This window comes from Danio rerio, chromosome 6 (assembly GCF_052040795.2).
Source record: "Danio rerio strain M-AB ecotype USA chromosome 6, GRCz13ab, whole genome shotgun sequence".
NCBI lineage: Eukaryota > Metazoa > Chordata > Actinopteri > Cypriniformes > Danionidae > Danio > Danio rerio.
In genome coordinates this window covers 45,722,027-45,738,252 of record NC_141026.1, presented here as the reverse complement: position 1 = coordinate 45,738,252, position 16,226 = coordinate 45,722,027, and the positions used below count along the sequence as shown (strand labels likewise).

Sequence of the window (16,226 nt, the reverse complement as noted above, 5' to 3'; positions counted from 1 at the left end):
CCACCGTATCCTAAAGGTGCTCTACTGGATTGAGATCTAGTGACTGTGGAGGCCATTTGAGCACAGTGAACTCATTGTCATGTTCAAGAAACCAATCTGAGATGATTCATGTTTTATGACTTGGCACTTTTTCCTGCTGGAAGTAGCCATCTGAAAGTGGGTACACTGTGCGAATTGTAGCCTCAGTTTCCTGTTTAGTTGACAGTAGTGGCACCCGGTGTGGTCTTCTGCTGCTGTAGCCCATCTGCCTCAAGGTTAGACATGTTGTGTGTTCAGTGACGCTCTTCTGCATACCTCGGTTGTAACGAGTGTTTATTTCAGTTACTGTTGCCTTTCTAACAGCTTTAACCAGTCTGGCCATTCTCCTCTCACCTCTGGCATCTACAAGGCATTTGCGCCCACAGAACAGCCGCTCACTGGATATTTTCTCTTTTTTGGACCATCCTTTGTAAACCCTAGAGATGGTTGTGCGTGAAAGTCCTAGCAGATCAGCAGTTTCTGAAATACTCAGACCAGCCCGTCTGGCACCAAAAACCATGCCATGTTCAAAGTCACTTAATTCACCTTTCTTCCTCTTTCTGTTGCTCGGTTTGAACTGCAGCAGATCATCTTGACCATGTCTACATGCCTAAATGCATTGAGTTGCTGCCATGTAATTGGCTGATTAGAAATTTGAGTTAACAAGCAGTTGGACAGGTGTACCTAATAAAGTGGCCAGTAAGTATATTTAAAAAACGTGAACTTTAGTGTTTTGGCCAACAATATTGTTGCTCTAAAAGTCTTGATATTATTTTGCAAATGTGGTTGGTTTAAATTAGTGCTGTCAAAAGATGAATTCATTAATCACATAAAAACAAAAGCTTGAATGTGTAAATGCAATGTGTGTGTGTGTGTGTGTGTGTGTGTGTGTGTGTGTACTATGCATATTTGTTTTGTATTCAAAGTGTATATAAATACCCACATGTATGTATATATTTGAGAAAATGTTCAATTATTTTTATAAATTAAACATTAATATCTAATACAAATTGTAAATATATTAGTAAAATTTTTTGGTTTTGTATTTTTTTATATATATATATATATATATATATATATATATATATATATATATATATATATATATACACAATATTTATGAAGTGAGTACACATACATCATATAAATACAAACGCTTGTTTTGGATACAATTAATCATGATTAATTGTTTAACAGCAATCGTTTGGCTGATTTTGAAATGTGTCTTTAGATTTAGACTGCAATTTTACTTATAAACAAATTGTTTTTTTGTTTTTTTTTTTTGGTTTTTTTTGCGGTCTTAAACTGCTCATTAGTCTTGCTTCAGTGACATTCATATTTATCAACAGCTCATTTTAAGAGATGTTTTGCCTCAGGCCATGGTTGTTTATGTGTTTGTGCGTGCACGACTTCACCAATGAAGGCGTCACTAAGCATTTTTGTCAGTACTCTTGACCTTTTCATCGTCCATAATTAAATGGCACTTTTTTCCGTTGTTGTTGTTTGTTCAGCTTTTTATAGCAGTTTGTTCTCTGTTTTTCATGGCAGCTCGGCAAGTCAAAGCCAGCATAATTAGATCAGCAATTATCATTTAATTATTTTCATTCTGAAGTCTCATTTTGTGAGCTTTCTGGAGAGCACCCGAATGGTAGGAAAACAAAAGAAGGGCCATTATTCGCCCGCCTGTCCGATCGTAGAGGCTACTCGCTGTTTGTGGGTGAGGAATATGGAGAAAAGAGCTTGCTAATGTGCACTAAGGTTGAATATATCCATACTATATAAAACCTCTGACCTGGTTCAGGCATATAACTGTAGATGTGTTTCAATGTCAAGGAAAAGCTGATACTTGGCACAAATAGGTCTAATATGTTCAGTATTTAGGATTAACATGAAAACATTGCATTGAATTTTTTATTTAAAATATTTAAAAACAGCGTTAGTTAAATTTAACAATCAATTTGAGCATTTTAGAATTATTATATTATAGTATATTATATTATAATATATAGTTTTTTATTGTAATTTATTTAATTATTTTAAATTATCATTTTAATTGTAATAAATTGTTATTTTTATTATTTTAAATTATTAATTTATTTAGATTTCCATGGGTTCTAATAAACAAGTCTAAGAATTAACATTGTTTGAAAACATTTCTTCCTGATTCTGATGCTCGGTTTGAACTGCAGCAGATCATCTTGACCATGTCTACATGCCTTAATGCACAGGTGTCAAACTCAGTTGCAAAAGGGCTGCAGCTCTGCACAGTTTAGTTCCAACCCTAATTAAACACACCTCATCAAACTAATTGAGTCCTTCAGGCTTGTTTGAAACCTACAGGTAAGTGTGTTGGAGCAGGGTTGGAACTAAACTGTGCGGGGCTTCGACCCTCCAGGAATTGAGTTTGACACCCCTGCCTTAATGCATTGAGCTGCAGCAATGTGATTGGCTGATTAGAAATTTGAGTTAACAAGCAGTTCGACAGGTGTACCTAATAAAGTGGCTGGTAAGTATATTTAGAAATGTGCCGTTTAGTGTTTTGGCCAACAATATTGTTGCTCTAAAAGCCTTGATATCATTTTGCAAATGTGGTTGGTTTAAGTAAGTGCTGTCAAAAGATTAATCTTGATAAAAGCTTATTTGAATATTTGTTTTTTATACATAGTGTATATAAATACACACATGTACTGTACTTATTTGAGAAAATGTTTACTTATATTTATAAATTAAATATTCATATTTTATACAAATGATAAATAAAAATATATGTAAATATTTAGGTTTTGTGATTTAACATTATATAAAAACATTAGAGAAATAAGCATTTTTTTTTAATTAAATGTATGTATTAGATGTATTTCAAATAATTTTGAACAATTAAAAAGATAAAAGTTGCAAAACATTTTTATTGTTTCAATATTTGAAAAACACTTTTCATCTTGGACCCATATATAGTTATTGTCAAGTATTTTAATTTATTTAGTTTATTTTAGTACTTTATCTGAGAAAAATAATGTTGAAATGAAAAATAGCACATATTTTTAATCCAAATTCTTAGATATATAAAAGCCATATTTAACGTATGACTCAAAAAAATGTCCTAACAAGTATTTTATTTTACAAATAAATCCTATTCACTACTCAATTTTGTATAATCCTTAGAGTAATATACAAAGTAGCCAAAAATGAGAACCTGTAATATATAGTATTCTATAAAACAAAAACAACAAAAAAAGAACAAAAAACTCTTACACATGCATGAAGACAATAGCGTGTCAAGGATGATGCCTCTGTCAGCCTTCACATTTCTTTATTATGTACCTGTCCATCAAGCGGAGCATCTGTATGGTAATGACCGTTAATAGTGTGTGTAGTAATTGCGTGGCCTGCGTGGTATCCGCGTGGCGGGGGGTTAGATGTTAAACACTGTCTGTTGCTTTTCACTCGCCTCGTCGCCGTCTGCACTGTCAGCCGCGCCATTATAGAGCAAAATTAGACATCTGATACCTCCAAAGCAATTGACAGCCTTGACATTTCATTAATTCGCTCACCCAATCTGTAGGCGATTGTGGTGTACGAGACAAAACCAGAGCGTTCGTCAATATATACCACCCTCCCAGCCAAGTCATGTTTAATTTGGTAACAAGGCCTCCTTTGGCAAATTAGCAATTAGAATAATTTGGTGCTGGAAGTGTGTATATGTGTCATTAGCTCGTTTTTTTTTTTTTTTTTTTTTTTGCAAATGAATAGCAGAAGCATTGGGTCAGGCTCGCTTTTTCTACTTCAGCTGAAGTGGAAATCTGACACTGACGACTTGACGTGATTGAGACTGAACCTTTACTAACCTGCTGGTTAATTAGTTGAGCTTATAGCCATGATTACTAGCCTCCCCACATCGATAAGGGAGGACGAAAGGATTTCTCTGGAAACTATTTCACCATCTTATGCCAAACCGTCGGGCTGATGAGGGTCATTGAGACGTGGCGTTTAATCATAGTGTCACCCCTGTATAGAGCCACTAATTAGGGTCCTTACAATACAATTTGTCTGAATGATTTCTTGAGGTGGTTTGTTTCATTTGTTTTGATTTTGTAATTCCCACAGTTCTCAGTGTTAATTCTTATTAGATTTTATACTACTGTATGTAATGACTGTCATGTATTACATTCACATATTATTTTCAGTCAATCAGGGATCAGTGCAATAAAATAGTTGTATGATTTGTGGATACAGAGTCTATACATGTAAAGTCTAATAAGTCAAAATTATATGTGAAATTTACGTTTTTGTTAAAATATTACCCAATTGCTGTTTGAGGGATTTTTCCCTCACATTTTGAAACATAACCGTTTTAATAACTGATTTCTAATTATTATAACATTTTTTTGCCACAATAACAGTACATAATCATATATTTAATTTAAAATAATATTTAATATAAAATATTAGATATTTCTGAAGGGGACAAATAATATTAACCTCAAAAATGCAGCCAAACTAAAACAATTAAGTGCATTCAACTAGGGATGCTCCAATCAGGATGTTTGGAGCCGAGACCAAGTACCGATTCCTCTTCATGATGATCATCCAATACAGAGTACTGATTCTAATACTTCAAGCGTTATACAACTTTACCATTGCATAAAGTACATTTTCCCTTAAAGTGTGATACTTGAGTAGAGATCTCTACTTTCCTAAGAGACTAAATGAAGGACATTTTGCATATAATCCCTTAAACACGTCTCTTGACATGTCATGGTCAGAAGTAGCTTTACAGAAAATAAACGATAAGACAGATAAAAAAATTTGTAAGAAAAAATGACTAACTATAGAATTGGCAAACATTGCAAATTATGGAAGAAGAATTCAACTTGTCTCAATGAAGAATAAGTTTGAAGTGCATATTTGATGCACAAGAAGTTAAAATGGATCTTCTTTTGCTTGTAAACCTGTAAACGAACACTTGCCATCGGCAGGATTAGCGAGTATTGATCAAGTCATAAGATGTGATTATCGGCTGATACCAATCTCCGGCTGGTAGTTCGGAGCATGCATACAACTGTACTGTGTAATTCTGAATACTTATAATTAATCATTGATTTATTTACTTCTATCTTTATTACATGATTCTTTTTTTTTTTTTTTTTTTTGGTATTTTATATTTTTTCACATCCTTTCATGACTGAAATATATCTGGATGTATTTATTTAAAATGTTGAAAAACAACCTTTTTACAAGTTAAAACAGAATTATTATATTACATTTCTATTATATTTTATTATTTTATAATATATCATATTATAGTTTTAAATTATATTATGTTAAATTATGTTATAATTGTTATGTGTATTTTTGCAATTTCAAATAAATCTGAATGTTTTTATTATTGTTATCATTAATGTTATTATTATTATTATTATTTCCTTCTTTTTGTACCTTCCGTTATATGTTTTACAAATCTTCTTCAAATATAACCACAAATACAAAACTGTACATAGCAAAAGAGTTAGTTTGCCTTATAGCCACAATTACTAGCCTGCCCACATCAATAAGGGAGGACGAACGCATTTGTCTGGAAACTATTTCACCATCTTATGCCAAACCATCGTGCTGATGAGGGTCATTGAGATGTGGCATTTAAATCGCAGTATCACCCCTGTAAGTAGCCACTAATTAGGGCCCTTACAATACAATTTGAGGCTGTAATTAGTGCAGATTGACCTCTCTCTGTCTGCGGCTTATTAGGAGCCTCTTAGGGCTCGCAGAGAGAAACTCATTCCATCAGCCAGCAAGATCCCAACGCAAAGAGAGCGAGCAAGGCATTCTGGGTGCTCGCCAGCAGACCAAACAAACCAGGCGGCCGGTGGGATGTGCGCTATTTACTCGCAGAATGATGGACGGAACGCGATAGCACAGTGTTTACAAATATTTACTAACCAACATGCCACCAGTGCTCCTCAGAGCGGCAGAGATTGATTGGATGGTGTGGGAACAATTAGCATCCACAGGAATACGCTGATGACTAACAATGCTTTTCTTTTTCAGTTGAACCTGGTTTCCAATGTCACTCTGTCCAAGACGGCTCCAGCAGCCTCGCCGCCCCTCAGTTTACCCCAGACGCCCACCACCCCAACGGCCCCTCTCACACCACTGTCCCAAACCCACTCGGTCATCACCCCGACCAGCCTGCACAGCGTTGGCCCCATACGCAGACGCTACTCAGACAAGTACAACATGCCCATTTCTCCAGGTAAAGTAAGGAGATAAGATGGTTATTGAGTCAAGCTCACAAAAATATACCCAATTCTATAGTCACACAAAATATAATGAATATTATTTATAAAAGTCAAAAGGATAATATTTATTTTGCCATTGTTACATTATTTTATGGGAGTTTTTCCAAATTTACATTAAAGGGATAGTGAAATGAAAAATAATCACCTCATCATTTATACCTTTATTAGTTTCTTCTATTGAACACAAAGGAGATATTTTGAAGAATGTTGGTTGCCAATTACTTCCATAGCAGGAAAAACAAAATACTGTGGAAGTCAAGCTACCAGCATTCTTCGAAATATCTTCTTTTTTGTTCAAAGGTTTTGAACCAATGAAGGCGAGGTTTTATTTTCTGGTGAACTATCCCTTTAAAGTAAAATGTTTTAATGTAACTTTATTGCAAAGTATTTTCTTTATTATGTTACTTTTATGACTACAATTCAATTGTTCTCTGTGTTGATTAGATTAGATCCTCATTAGATTCAGCTCTTAGTAGTTGTGTCCGCTCTTTTTTTTTGTCTACAGATATTGTTCAGAACAAAGAGTTCTACATGAATGCTGAAGTACGACCTCCCTTCACGTATGCTTCGTTAATACGACAGGTAAAAGCCTCAACAATTCAGTGCAGCTGCGACTTTTAAACCACTGTCATTGCAGACAGTACATTTCAGATGCAATTGAATAGCAGAGCACAAGATTAGTCATCTGCAAATTAGCATGTGAAAAAAACAACAACAAATAAGCAAAATTAAAAATAAAACACTTCAAGTGTCCACCCCAAATAAATGTTCAAAATAATCTATAAAATGTAAAATATACAAGTCCCAGAAACACCTCAGATTTAGTCAATGCCTTATTTAAATGTCTAATGGCTACAGGTATAAAAACCAGTGTTGTTTACTTCTACAGCTTGACATTAAAAGCCTGCAACTAGAAGGAAGGAGCTGAAACTGAAAAGTATAGGGGATGAGGAGTGTCACTTAAAATTTAATTTGTAATTCTCTTTAGCCACCGTACAGTACACAGGCTCCAGATTGGCTAGTGACACCCCAGTCAGCTTACTGGACCACTGTTATTGGACCACTGTTAACTGTTTGATTCAGTGTGTTTTCTTAACAGAAAGATTCCCAAACCATGACACCAAGGTAAAAGTGTATATTTAGTGAGATATACTGTCACTTCCAATCTACTTAGTGAAAAAAAGCCAGAAAAAGCGTCATATTTGTGTATTCATTGTATGAGAATGAGATTTTCAGATTTTTCACCCCCCCAAAAAAGAGTCATCCTTTACTCGACATTTATTTGTATATTTTGTATTCACCTCAAAAGGAAAGTCATTCAGTAACTGTATGTGGCAAACAGACCAATATTTAAATCATTATTTTCATATAATCTTGCCTAATAAAAAAACAGTCTAATTTATTCCAGCACATTTCCGAGCCCCAAACCCCCATCATCACAGCCATTAAATTTCAGATGCAATTGAACAGCAGAGCTCAAGATTAGCCATCTGCAAATGAGCGTGAGAGCACTTGCTGTTCAAAAAAGCCCATATATAACAATTGCTTTTGATTAAGTATTACAGCCAATGTGATTATTACGGAATTCATTTCACACAACAGTAGGAACGAGGCTTTTTTCGAGATGCCCAGTCAATTATCAGGCCTGAACCGGTAATCTGTGATCACACGGGCATTAATCTGGGCCTGCAATAATTGCCGCTTTATAATCTGCCTCTATAAAATAGTGTGTTTTTTTTGCCTCCTCTTCTTGTTCTGGTCGTTTAGCGGAAAAGGATGTACTCAAATTGGCACATTTGCATAAGGAAGCGTTCAGTAAACAAAGTAGCTCCCATTTGAGAACGGAAAAGCGTGGAGCTGTTTTACATGCAGCCTCTGATCAACTTTAACGTGACATTACTATGTGCATCTCACTTTGTTTTTGCTCCAGGTTTGAACGGAAACGAAACAGCTTTTTTGCTTATCAGCATTTGTGTGTGTGTGTTTTTCCAGGCAATACTAGAGTCGCCAGAAAAACAGCTAACACTAAACGAGATATACAACTGGTTCACGCGAATGTTTGCATATTTCAGACGCAACGCAGCAACGTGGAAGGTGAGCTCACGATTATGGTTTTATATGTATATTTGTAATTATATCCAATGAAGTTTGAATTGACTGAATAAAAGGCACTGAATGAAGCAGAAATAATATAGATAGTTTATATATAAGTTTTTAATTATTTAAAATATAATAATGGCTCATTTCCACTGACTGGTACAGTATGGTACGGTATGGGTCGGTACGGGTCACCTTTATCAGGCTTGCGTTTCCACTGCCAAAGGGGTACTAATAGTATAACAGAAAGTTTCAGCGATGTCATTCTCACTTGAGGAAGTCTTGCTCAAAGTAAAGCTCTACAGGTCATTTAAATTTCATATGAGAAGCACTTCTCACAAAACAGATGCACACATATATACACATAAATACTTGTATATAAATGTTCATTACTAACCTTGAACATGATTATATAAAAAACAAATAAATAAAAGCAACATATATGAGCCCACAGACCCTTACAGTCTCAGATATGTTATCAATTACAGAAAAAATACACACAGCATACATTTAGTTCAAAAACAACATATCACCTCTACAGCTGTATCTTTAATCTTCACCAGCACATGTAACCTCTGTTAGAAAGTCATTCCGAATTCATAATAGTCCAAAAAGTGATGCCAATAGTTAAACATGGCAGTTTGTTCATGGTTTAGGTTGCTGAAAGAGTCATTTGCTCTTTTTTTTTTTTTTTGCTTCTTCTTTGTTTTATTGAAGAAGCACTTTAATAATCACGCACACGTTATCATCATGAACTCAAAATTTTCATTATTTTAAAAATAGACGCGCTGCGAGCTCTCTGGAGAAAGTGAAACCACTCGCACTTTTAGACGGCCTCGTAAAACAAAAACAGGATGAGGCAGATTTTGTTCTTACAGTCTTTGTGGTTGTTCATCAAGACAACAACAAGGTTTGTTTGAGGTCGGGATGACCAAGGCTTGTTATTTATTATATGTATGTAGTATTAAGATGTAATGTCTTGGTGGTGTATTTAAAAAGGGCGCTTCCTTTGTTTTCATTCTCCTGGCTTGTGTACGCGCTAGTGACATTTCTCTGTAAACCAATAGCTCCATCTCCATCTAGCTCCGCCTTTTGGTACCTTTTTGTTGTGCCAGGTACCCTTTGCAAAGGGTACCCAAAAAGTGTTTGCTTTTTAGTATATTTGACAGTGGAAACGGCCATAAAAGCATGCCGAACGGTATTGTATTGTACCACTCAGTGGAAAAGGGCCATTAAATTATGTATAATAACTTATTCTTATATATTTAAGTATGCTAATGCATTCCAACAAAAATATTTGACATTATTTTACCCATGTTTTATCTCAAATGTTATTTATATGACTTATATTCATATTATTATAAGTTAATTTGATATATATTATAAATCTTTTTTTAAACTTGGCAAATAAATAGTTATAAATTAAAAATGCAACCATATTTTTGACATTTCCCATATGAAACACTTTTTACAGTCAGATGTTTTTCCTTTCAAACTGAAATTACCAACTTTTTTATCTTCACTCAACAGTTATGTTGCTTATATAATTTTTTTTTTTTTAATATGAACTTGGATACATTTAAAATGCAAAGCAGAATCATTTTACTAGCATTCTCAGACTTTCAGACGCCATATTATATTTTAGTATTTCAAACAAACTATTATACTGACAAACAATTTCTTTTCTCAGATATTAATATTTCACAATGTAATGAGCGCTTCAAAAAAGTCAATTATTCCAAACACCAGCACCACCTCAGAGATGCCAACAGACATCATGCAGTAGTTTATACCATTTTGCCCAATAAATTTTAGTCAACAAGTTTAAATGACCCAGAGAAAGTATGCATTCCACCCAAAATATGATTTATTTCACTTAATGATGCTTGGAAGTTTCTGGAAGAGACCCCCTCTTCATTTCAATTTATTTTGAAAGTGTTTTTTCAGTTTTCTCTGGATGAATTTCAACAGCTTTAAGGGGAAATCTGGTCATTTGAGTAGGATGTTTTCCCCTGGCAGAGTTTGTTGAGCATTGGCATTTAACTCAAGCGTTTTCAGTTTCCGTTTTTGAAGTGAGGCAGAAAATGATGAACTATCTGTGACTTTTGCCAGAGCCGAATGATAAAGCACTAGAGTGACAACACCCACACAGGCCTCCATCAATCAGAGAGCGCGTTATTTACTAAATATCACCCGCATGTTGTACAAATGGCCTGATGAAAGGGTCATTTGTAAAAACGCAACAAGCAGAGCGTGTTAGAATTACGTCTTTTCCTCTCATTGTTCAGCTACAGTGCGAAAGTCATAACTGCTAAAGAGTCGTGTTTATCACACTATTTGTGCCGTCAGGAATTTTCTTGATAGTTCAAGGTGCTGATGCAACTGGCTCTAGATCAGCTTTCTATAGGGAGTGTTTTGGAAAACAGCTGCAGTGTAAATGTTCGGCAAAATTGGGAAATATAATAATAAATGTTCTACAGTATTTAGAAAAATCAATTACTACACAACAGTATTATACAATATATTAAAGGGCACTGGAAATTTAGTGGTGAGATCTAACTTTAAGACAGTAAATTTATCTTGTATTAAGGATGTCTTTTTCATCATTTACTCACTTCAAAATCGATATTATTTGTGACCCTTGACCACAAAAACAGTATTAAGTTGCATAGGACTGTTTCGGGTAATAGCCAAAAATGCACTGTATGGATTCAAATGTTAGATTTCCCTTTAATGCCAAAAATCATTGGATTGTTAATCAAAGATCATCTTCCATGAAGATTTTTTATTTTTATTTTGCTACTGTAAACAAATCTTAAATTAATTTTGCATAGCTAAGAACATAACTTAAACAACTTTAAAGGTTAGGGGCAATTTTACCATCATTTAGACTCCAAATTTACAAAAAATGCAGTATCTTTGGCAATAATGGTTCTATCCTACACTGTAAGAAATGTTGGGTTCCACACAATTGATTTCTGTTGGGGCAACATGAAGGAATTAAGTTAACTTATTAGTTGTTACAAATTTAAGTGGATTGAACATAAAGTTTTCCCGATAAAATCTCAAGAACTGTGTTGTTTCAGCTCATTTGAAGTAACTTTGAACAAGTAAAAAAAATATTTGTAACAAAGCATACATCAAATAAATCCAGCTTTCAGATGATGTATAAATCCCAATTTCAAAATAATGCACACTTAAAACTGGTGTTGTGGTCCAAGGTCACATTTTTGTCTGTGATGGTGATACAAAACAGGAGATATTATTAAGAATCTCCTCACTGATCATTCAAACAACCCTATATACTGTAGGGTAACCGCAGTGGTCTTAAAAAAAGTCTTAAATCTACTGACATATTTTGTTGTAGGTCTTAAAAGTTTTTTAACATGTTCTAATTTTTCTTTGTTCATGTACAGCTACCCATTCTGACCGTTAACACCCCCACAATCACCAACAATCCCAATCTCAATAAAAGTTTAACTTTTTATTAAAAATGAGTAAATAATTACTTTCCTTACAGTAAGATTTGTTTAAAAGTTCTCCATTTTTTTACTGCTGATGATACTGACCTGACCTAAATATTCTTTATTAAATTATTATTATTGTATTATTAAATGTGATAAATTATAATAATTTTTACATAGGGTAAGTGAAAATCTTTTCCAACTGGGATATATGAAAAGAAAATCTTTGTATAAGTCAAAAATTGCATTCATAATGGTCTTAAAAATGTCTTAACTTGGTGAAATCGGCAGAAACCCTGCTTATAATAGTTCTACAAGAAAACATACCCATAATTAAATCATTATCCTCTAATAATCTTGCCTGCAATGCAAAGTACTGAATTGTGTGAGTTATTCCAGCGCATTTCCTTTTGCACTCATAGCCCTTTTCTTTCTCTCACACCAACTGCAGAACGCAGTGCGGCATAACCTTAGTCTTCACAAGTGTTTTGTGCGGGTAGAGAACGTTAAAGGGGCGGTTTGGACCGTTGACGAGCTAGAGTTCCAAAAGAGAAGGCCGCAAAAGATCAGCGGGTAGGTTTTCCAGCGCACCAACCCAGTGTCTCGTGGTGTTGATGGATGGGCTCCATGTCATTGTCTTCTGTGCTGTGCCGCCCATTGACCCCCTGCTAGCTTAGCGTGTGTCTTTGTGCCCGTATGTGAGTTATGTGCTAGCTGTGTGCACTGTAACCCCCAGTCGCTTGTGCTTATCTATTCATTCATTTCATATCTTCTTCTCTATCACTGTCGGTCTGTCTTGCTACATCCCCATCTGGCTGCTTGCTGCCCCTCTTCCCCTTCCCAGGGTGCTGTGCGCACCAATCTGTCCCTGCATAAATGCTTTGTAAGAGTTGAGGATGACTTTGGGTCCTTTTGGACCGTAGACGACGAAGAGTTTAAACGCGGCCGTCACATACAGCGAGGGCGACCCAGGAAACATGTGGCTGACGAAAACTGCGACCAGCTGCTTGTACAGTAAGCTCCGCCCTCTGCCCCGCCCCTTCCTGCATGCTCCGCCTCTGTATGCTTGCTCATCCCGCTTTTGTCTTACGTGATATTCATTATGAATGTGTATTGATGTGATGCTGAATAACACATATAAGCTCTGTTCCAAGTTACGCTCAGCGTATGCTGCTTCCTTCAAGTGTGCAGGCAGAAGTAAAAATCCCATTCATTTTCATTTTAGGGGAATTGATTTTTAATGGTAACTTATAAACTTTTAAAGACAGATCTCTGGTGAGCTATGAGGCTGTTAATCAGTGATGTGCTTTTGTCGAAGATGTCAGTCTGCATTAAAATATTACAGTTTATCAGTGGAATTCCTGGTTAATTGTTACATTTTGTAACACATTTCATTAAAAGAGCACTAATACATGGTTTTCAAATACTTTATCGGTTTAAATATGTAAGTTTGTATAAAATTTCACCTCATATCTGCTTATAGCTCCTTAACAAAGACGTTTACCATCAATATTCAGTATCATATAGTCTTTGAGCTTGTCAATAAACAAAAATGCCTTGTTTCAGTTTTGGACTACAGAATATTTTTGTCCAATTGTTTAGTTAACGTGTCAAACAAACAAGCACTACTGACCATTAACAATTTCATTTAACCATAATTGTTTGTTTGCTGTTAACAGAAGAGCTCCGATTGGTCAATATCACTCCATAAAAGTTTTTTTTTTTATCTATTTTTACATCACGACACTTAATATTTGAATCCCTGCAACACCCCATGTCAAACAGAGTAAGCCAAAAAATCAGCCAAAGAAAGCTAGAATCAGACTAATACTGTGTAGTTTGAACACGGCATTAGATATCCTGGAATATCTTGGAACAGCCTTTGCTTTTGAAGTTGGCAGCCAGTCTTGGGACAGAGCTCTATTGTTAAAGAGCTTTTGATAGTTTATTGCTGTCTATTGATTTTGCGATTGAGTTTCATTGGAAATCAGATTGTCCTCTAAATACTGACTTCAGTGTAAAATCAATCTGTTCAGTAGACCGGAGACAGCATGACTCGTTCCACTACTAAACTAAATCTGTATGTGTGTGTTTGTGTGTTTGTGTGTTTGTGTGTTTGTGTGTGTGTGTGTGTGTGTGTGTGTGTGTGTGTGTGTGTGTGTGTGTGTGTGTGTGTGTGTGTGTGTGTGTGTGTGTGTGTGTGTGTGTATTTTTGTTTCCACAGTAGTCCAGCTCTGGTAAAGAACATCCATACCACTTTGGGATACGGTCCCGCTCTTTCTGCAGCTTTCCAGGTAGGATTACAATCTTGCACCATCCAGTCTTCATCCATATTATTTATATAGGTGTATAGTTTGGTTTATTTATCTATTCAGTGGCTCCCCTTACTCAATCATTGACTGCACAAGTATGTACTCATTTTGTGAACTGTTGATAAAGGAAAGCAGTAAAACATGCCAGAAAATAGAGCAAAGACATCATTTTTTTGTGAAATATCAGGAAGACATATTGAAACATGGCTTTGGAAAATAATTATATGAAACCCATATAATTATGTGTTCATTATGTTTTTCACATTAATCCTGACTAAATTCTGTATTTCCATTTAACGCCACATGAGCTTTACATGTTCAACCACATGTTAAAACCACGTGTGAAATATGTAGAGCTCATGTGAAATGCAGTTTTGGGGCATTTTCCTTTAAAAAATCCATCTGAGCCCATATTTCTGCTTTGGTTCATATGTGAGCCACGAAAACTTTCTAAAACCATATTTCACATGTGATTGTAACATGATTTGTGAAACTCGTATGGTTTGTCTTTAATGTTTTGACTCCTAAATAGAACCCAAGTGGCTTTAAAACCTTAAAAAAAATGTCTAAAAATGCTTATATTATTTATTTTGGACGAGCTCAAATATCTGAAGACCACTGCATGGTCCTGATGTTTTGTTGGTTCATCTCCTCCATTCTTCTTTTAGGCTTCAATGGCAGAGAACATACCTCTATACACTACCGCTTCCATCGGAAGCCCCACTCTTAACTCGCTTGCCAGCGTCATCCGAGAGGAAATGAATGGGGCCATGGACCACGGGAACAGCAACGGTAGTGACAGCAGCCCTGGACGCTCGCCTCTGCCAGCTATGTGAGTGGCTCACGTCCCACCTTCGTAATGTGTGTGTGACTGAGATAAGGGCGCGAGGGACAGGGAGATGTCCAGGAATCATTAGGCTCCGGCACGCGCTTGTACGGCTTAGGTGGTGGACATTTTTCACCAGGTCACTAGGAGTTGAAAACAGCAGTAGGGTTCAATGTACATTACAGTAGATGTTTAGCCAAGCGTGAAATTATATAGAAAACTGCAGTTTGTGTAGGAAGTAGGACTTCCGAATGCAGTCTTAGAAAGGAAACCCCACCTTTGGCAGGTTTATACGCAGGGGGAGCTCGTAAAGAAAATAGTGTCTCTCCGTGTTATTTCGTGGAGAAGTTTATAAACTGGCTTTTATTACGGGTCAATAGTGTGTGGTGTACTACGGCGAGTTCCTCCCTAATTATTGCCTCCATTTTGTTTAAATATTTACAAAAGCGGTGAATAGAAGATGACAGACCTGGCCTCCTTTTTTCCACCCAGACAGGACTCGCAGCACGTCCGAAATCTCTCCGAGCCATCGACAGTTAAACAGCGAAGGGAGGGAGGGGTGGGGGGTCGTAATTAGCCTCGGCGAAACCGCTCCAAGATTTCCATGTAGCTGAGCTGCGGTCGGGCTTGGAAACCACAGCTCCCCATACACTTGTTGTATGGGAGGGACCGCCGTGTTGTTTGAAGCTTAAAATAATACTGTGCAGACAACATGGTTTCCAGATGTTGGAGGACAGAACGCTGATTTGTTGCTCAGCGCGATTTATTGCACTTTCTGTAAAATATCAGCAAATCGTTTTTTTTGGAGTGAAAAAAAGGCGGCGTAATGAACTGGTGAAGATGTGGGTGAGAGAAACGCTAATGGCAGGTAACATAGCTGCAGGCCTGCCCCATCCGCAGGATACAGAGAGACAGGATGGGTGTGCTTGCTCTCAGGCGCTCTGCCTCTCACCTCTCCAGGCATTTGCCAACTTAACACACTCAAAAGCAAAGATGTTGCCCAAACACAAGCTGTACAAAGTGTGAGAATGTACGAGCATGCATAAAACATGACCGTAAAAAGCATTGAGGTTTACTAAGTTATCCACATTTATGGATCATCTTATCAAGGGCATCGCATTTCATTTTTCGGTTAAAAAAACTTTTTCTCCAGTAAAACTTTTTATGAATTAGACAAGAAAAACTTGTCAAACCTGCTCGAGGAATAAGCTTA

General features: G+C 36.1%; 1 protein-coding gene across 51 annotated transcripts in view; it reads left to right on the top strand.

Annotated features, from left to right (window-relative positions):
- The window catches only part of foxp1b (forkhead box P1b), a 289,418-nt gene that overhangs the window by 264,105 nt on the left and 9,087 nt on the right, over nt 1-16,226 (top strand). For 19 of the 51 annotated variants that reach the window (XM_087255921.1, XM_087255926.1, XM_087255917.1 and 16 more), the window contains 6 exon segments: nt 6,064-6,268; nt 6,820-6,896; nt 8,307-8,408; nt 12,327-12,448; nt 14,100-14,169; nt 14,856-15,019. In XM_087255921.1, coding sequence (XP_087112047.1) covers nt 6,064-6,268; nt 6,820-6,896; nt 8,307-8,408; nt 12,327-12,448; nt 14,100-14,169; nt 14,856-15,019 — 740 coding nt within the window. 51 annotated transcript variants of the gene reach the window in all.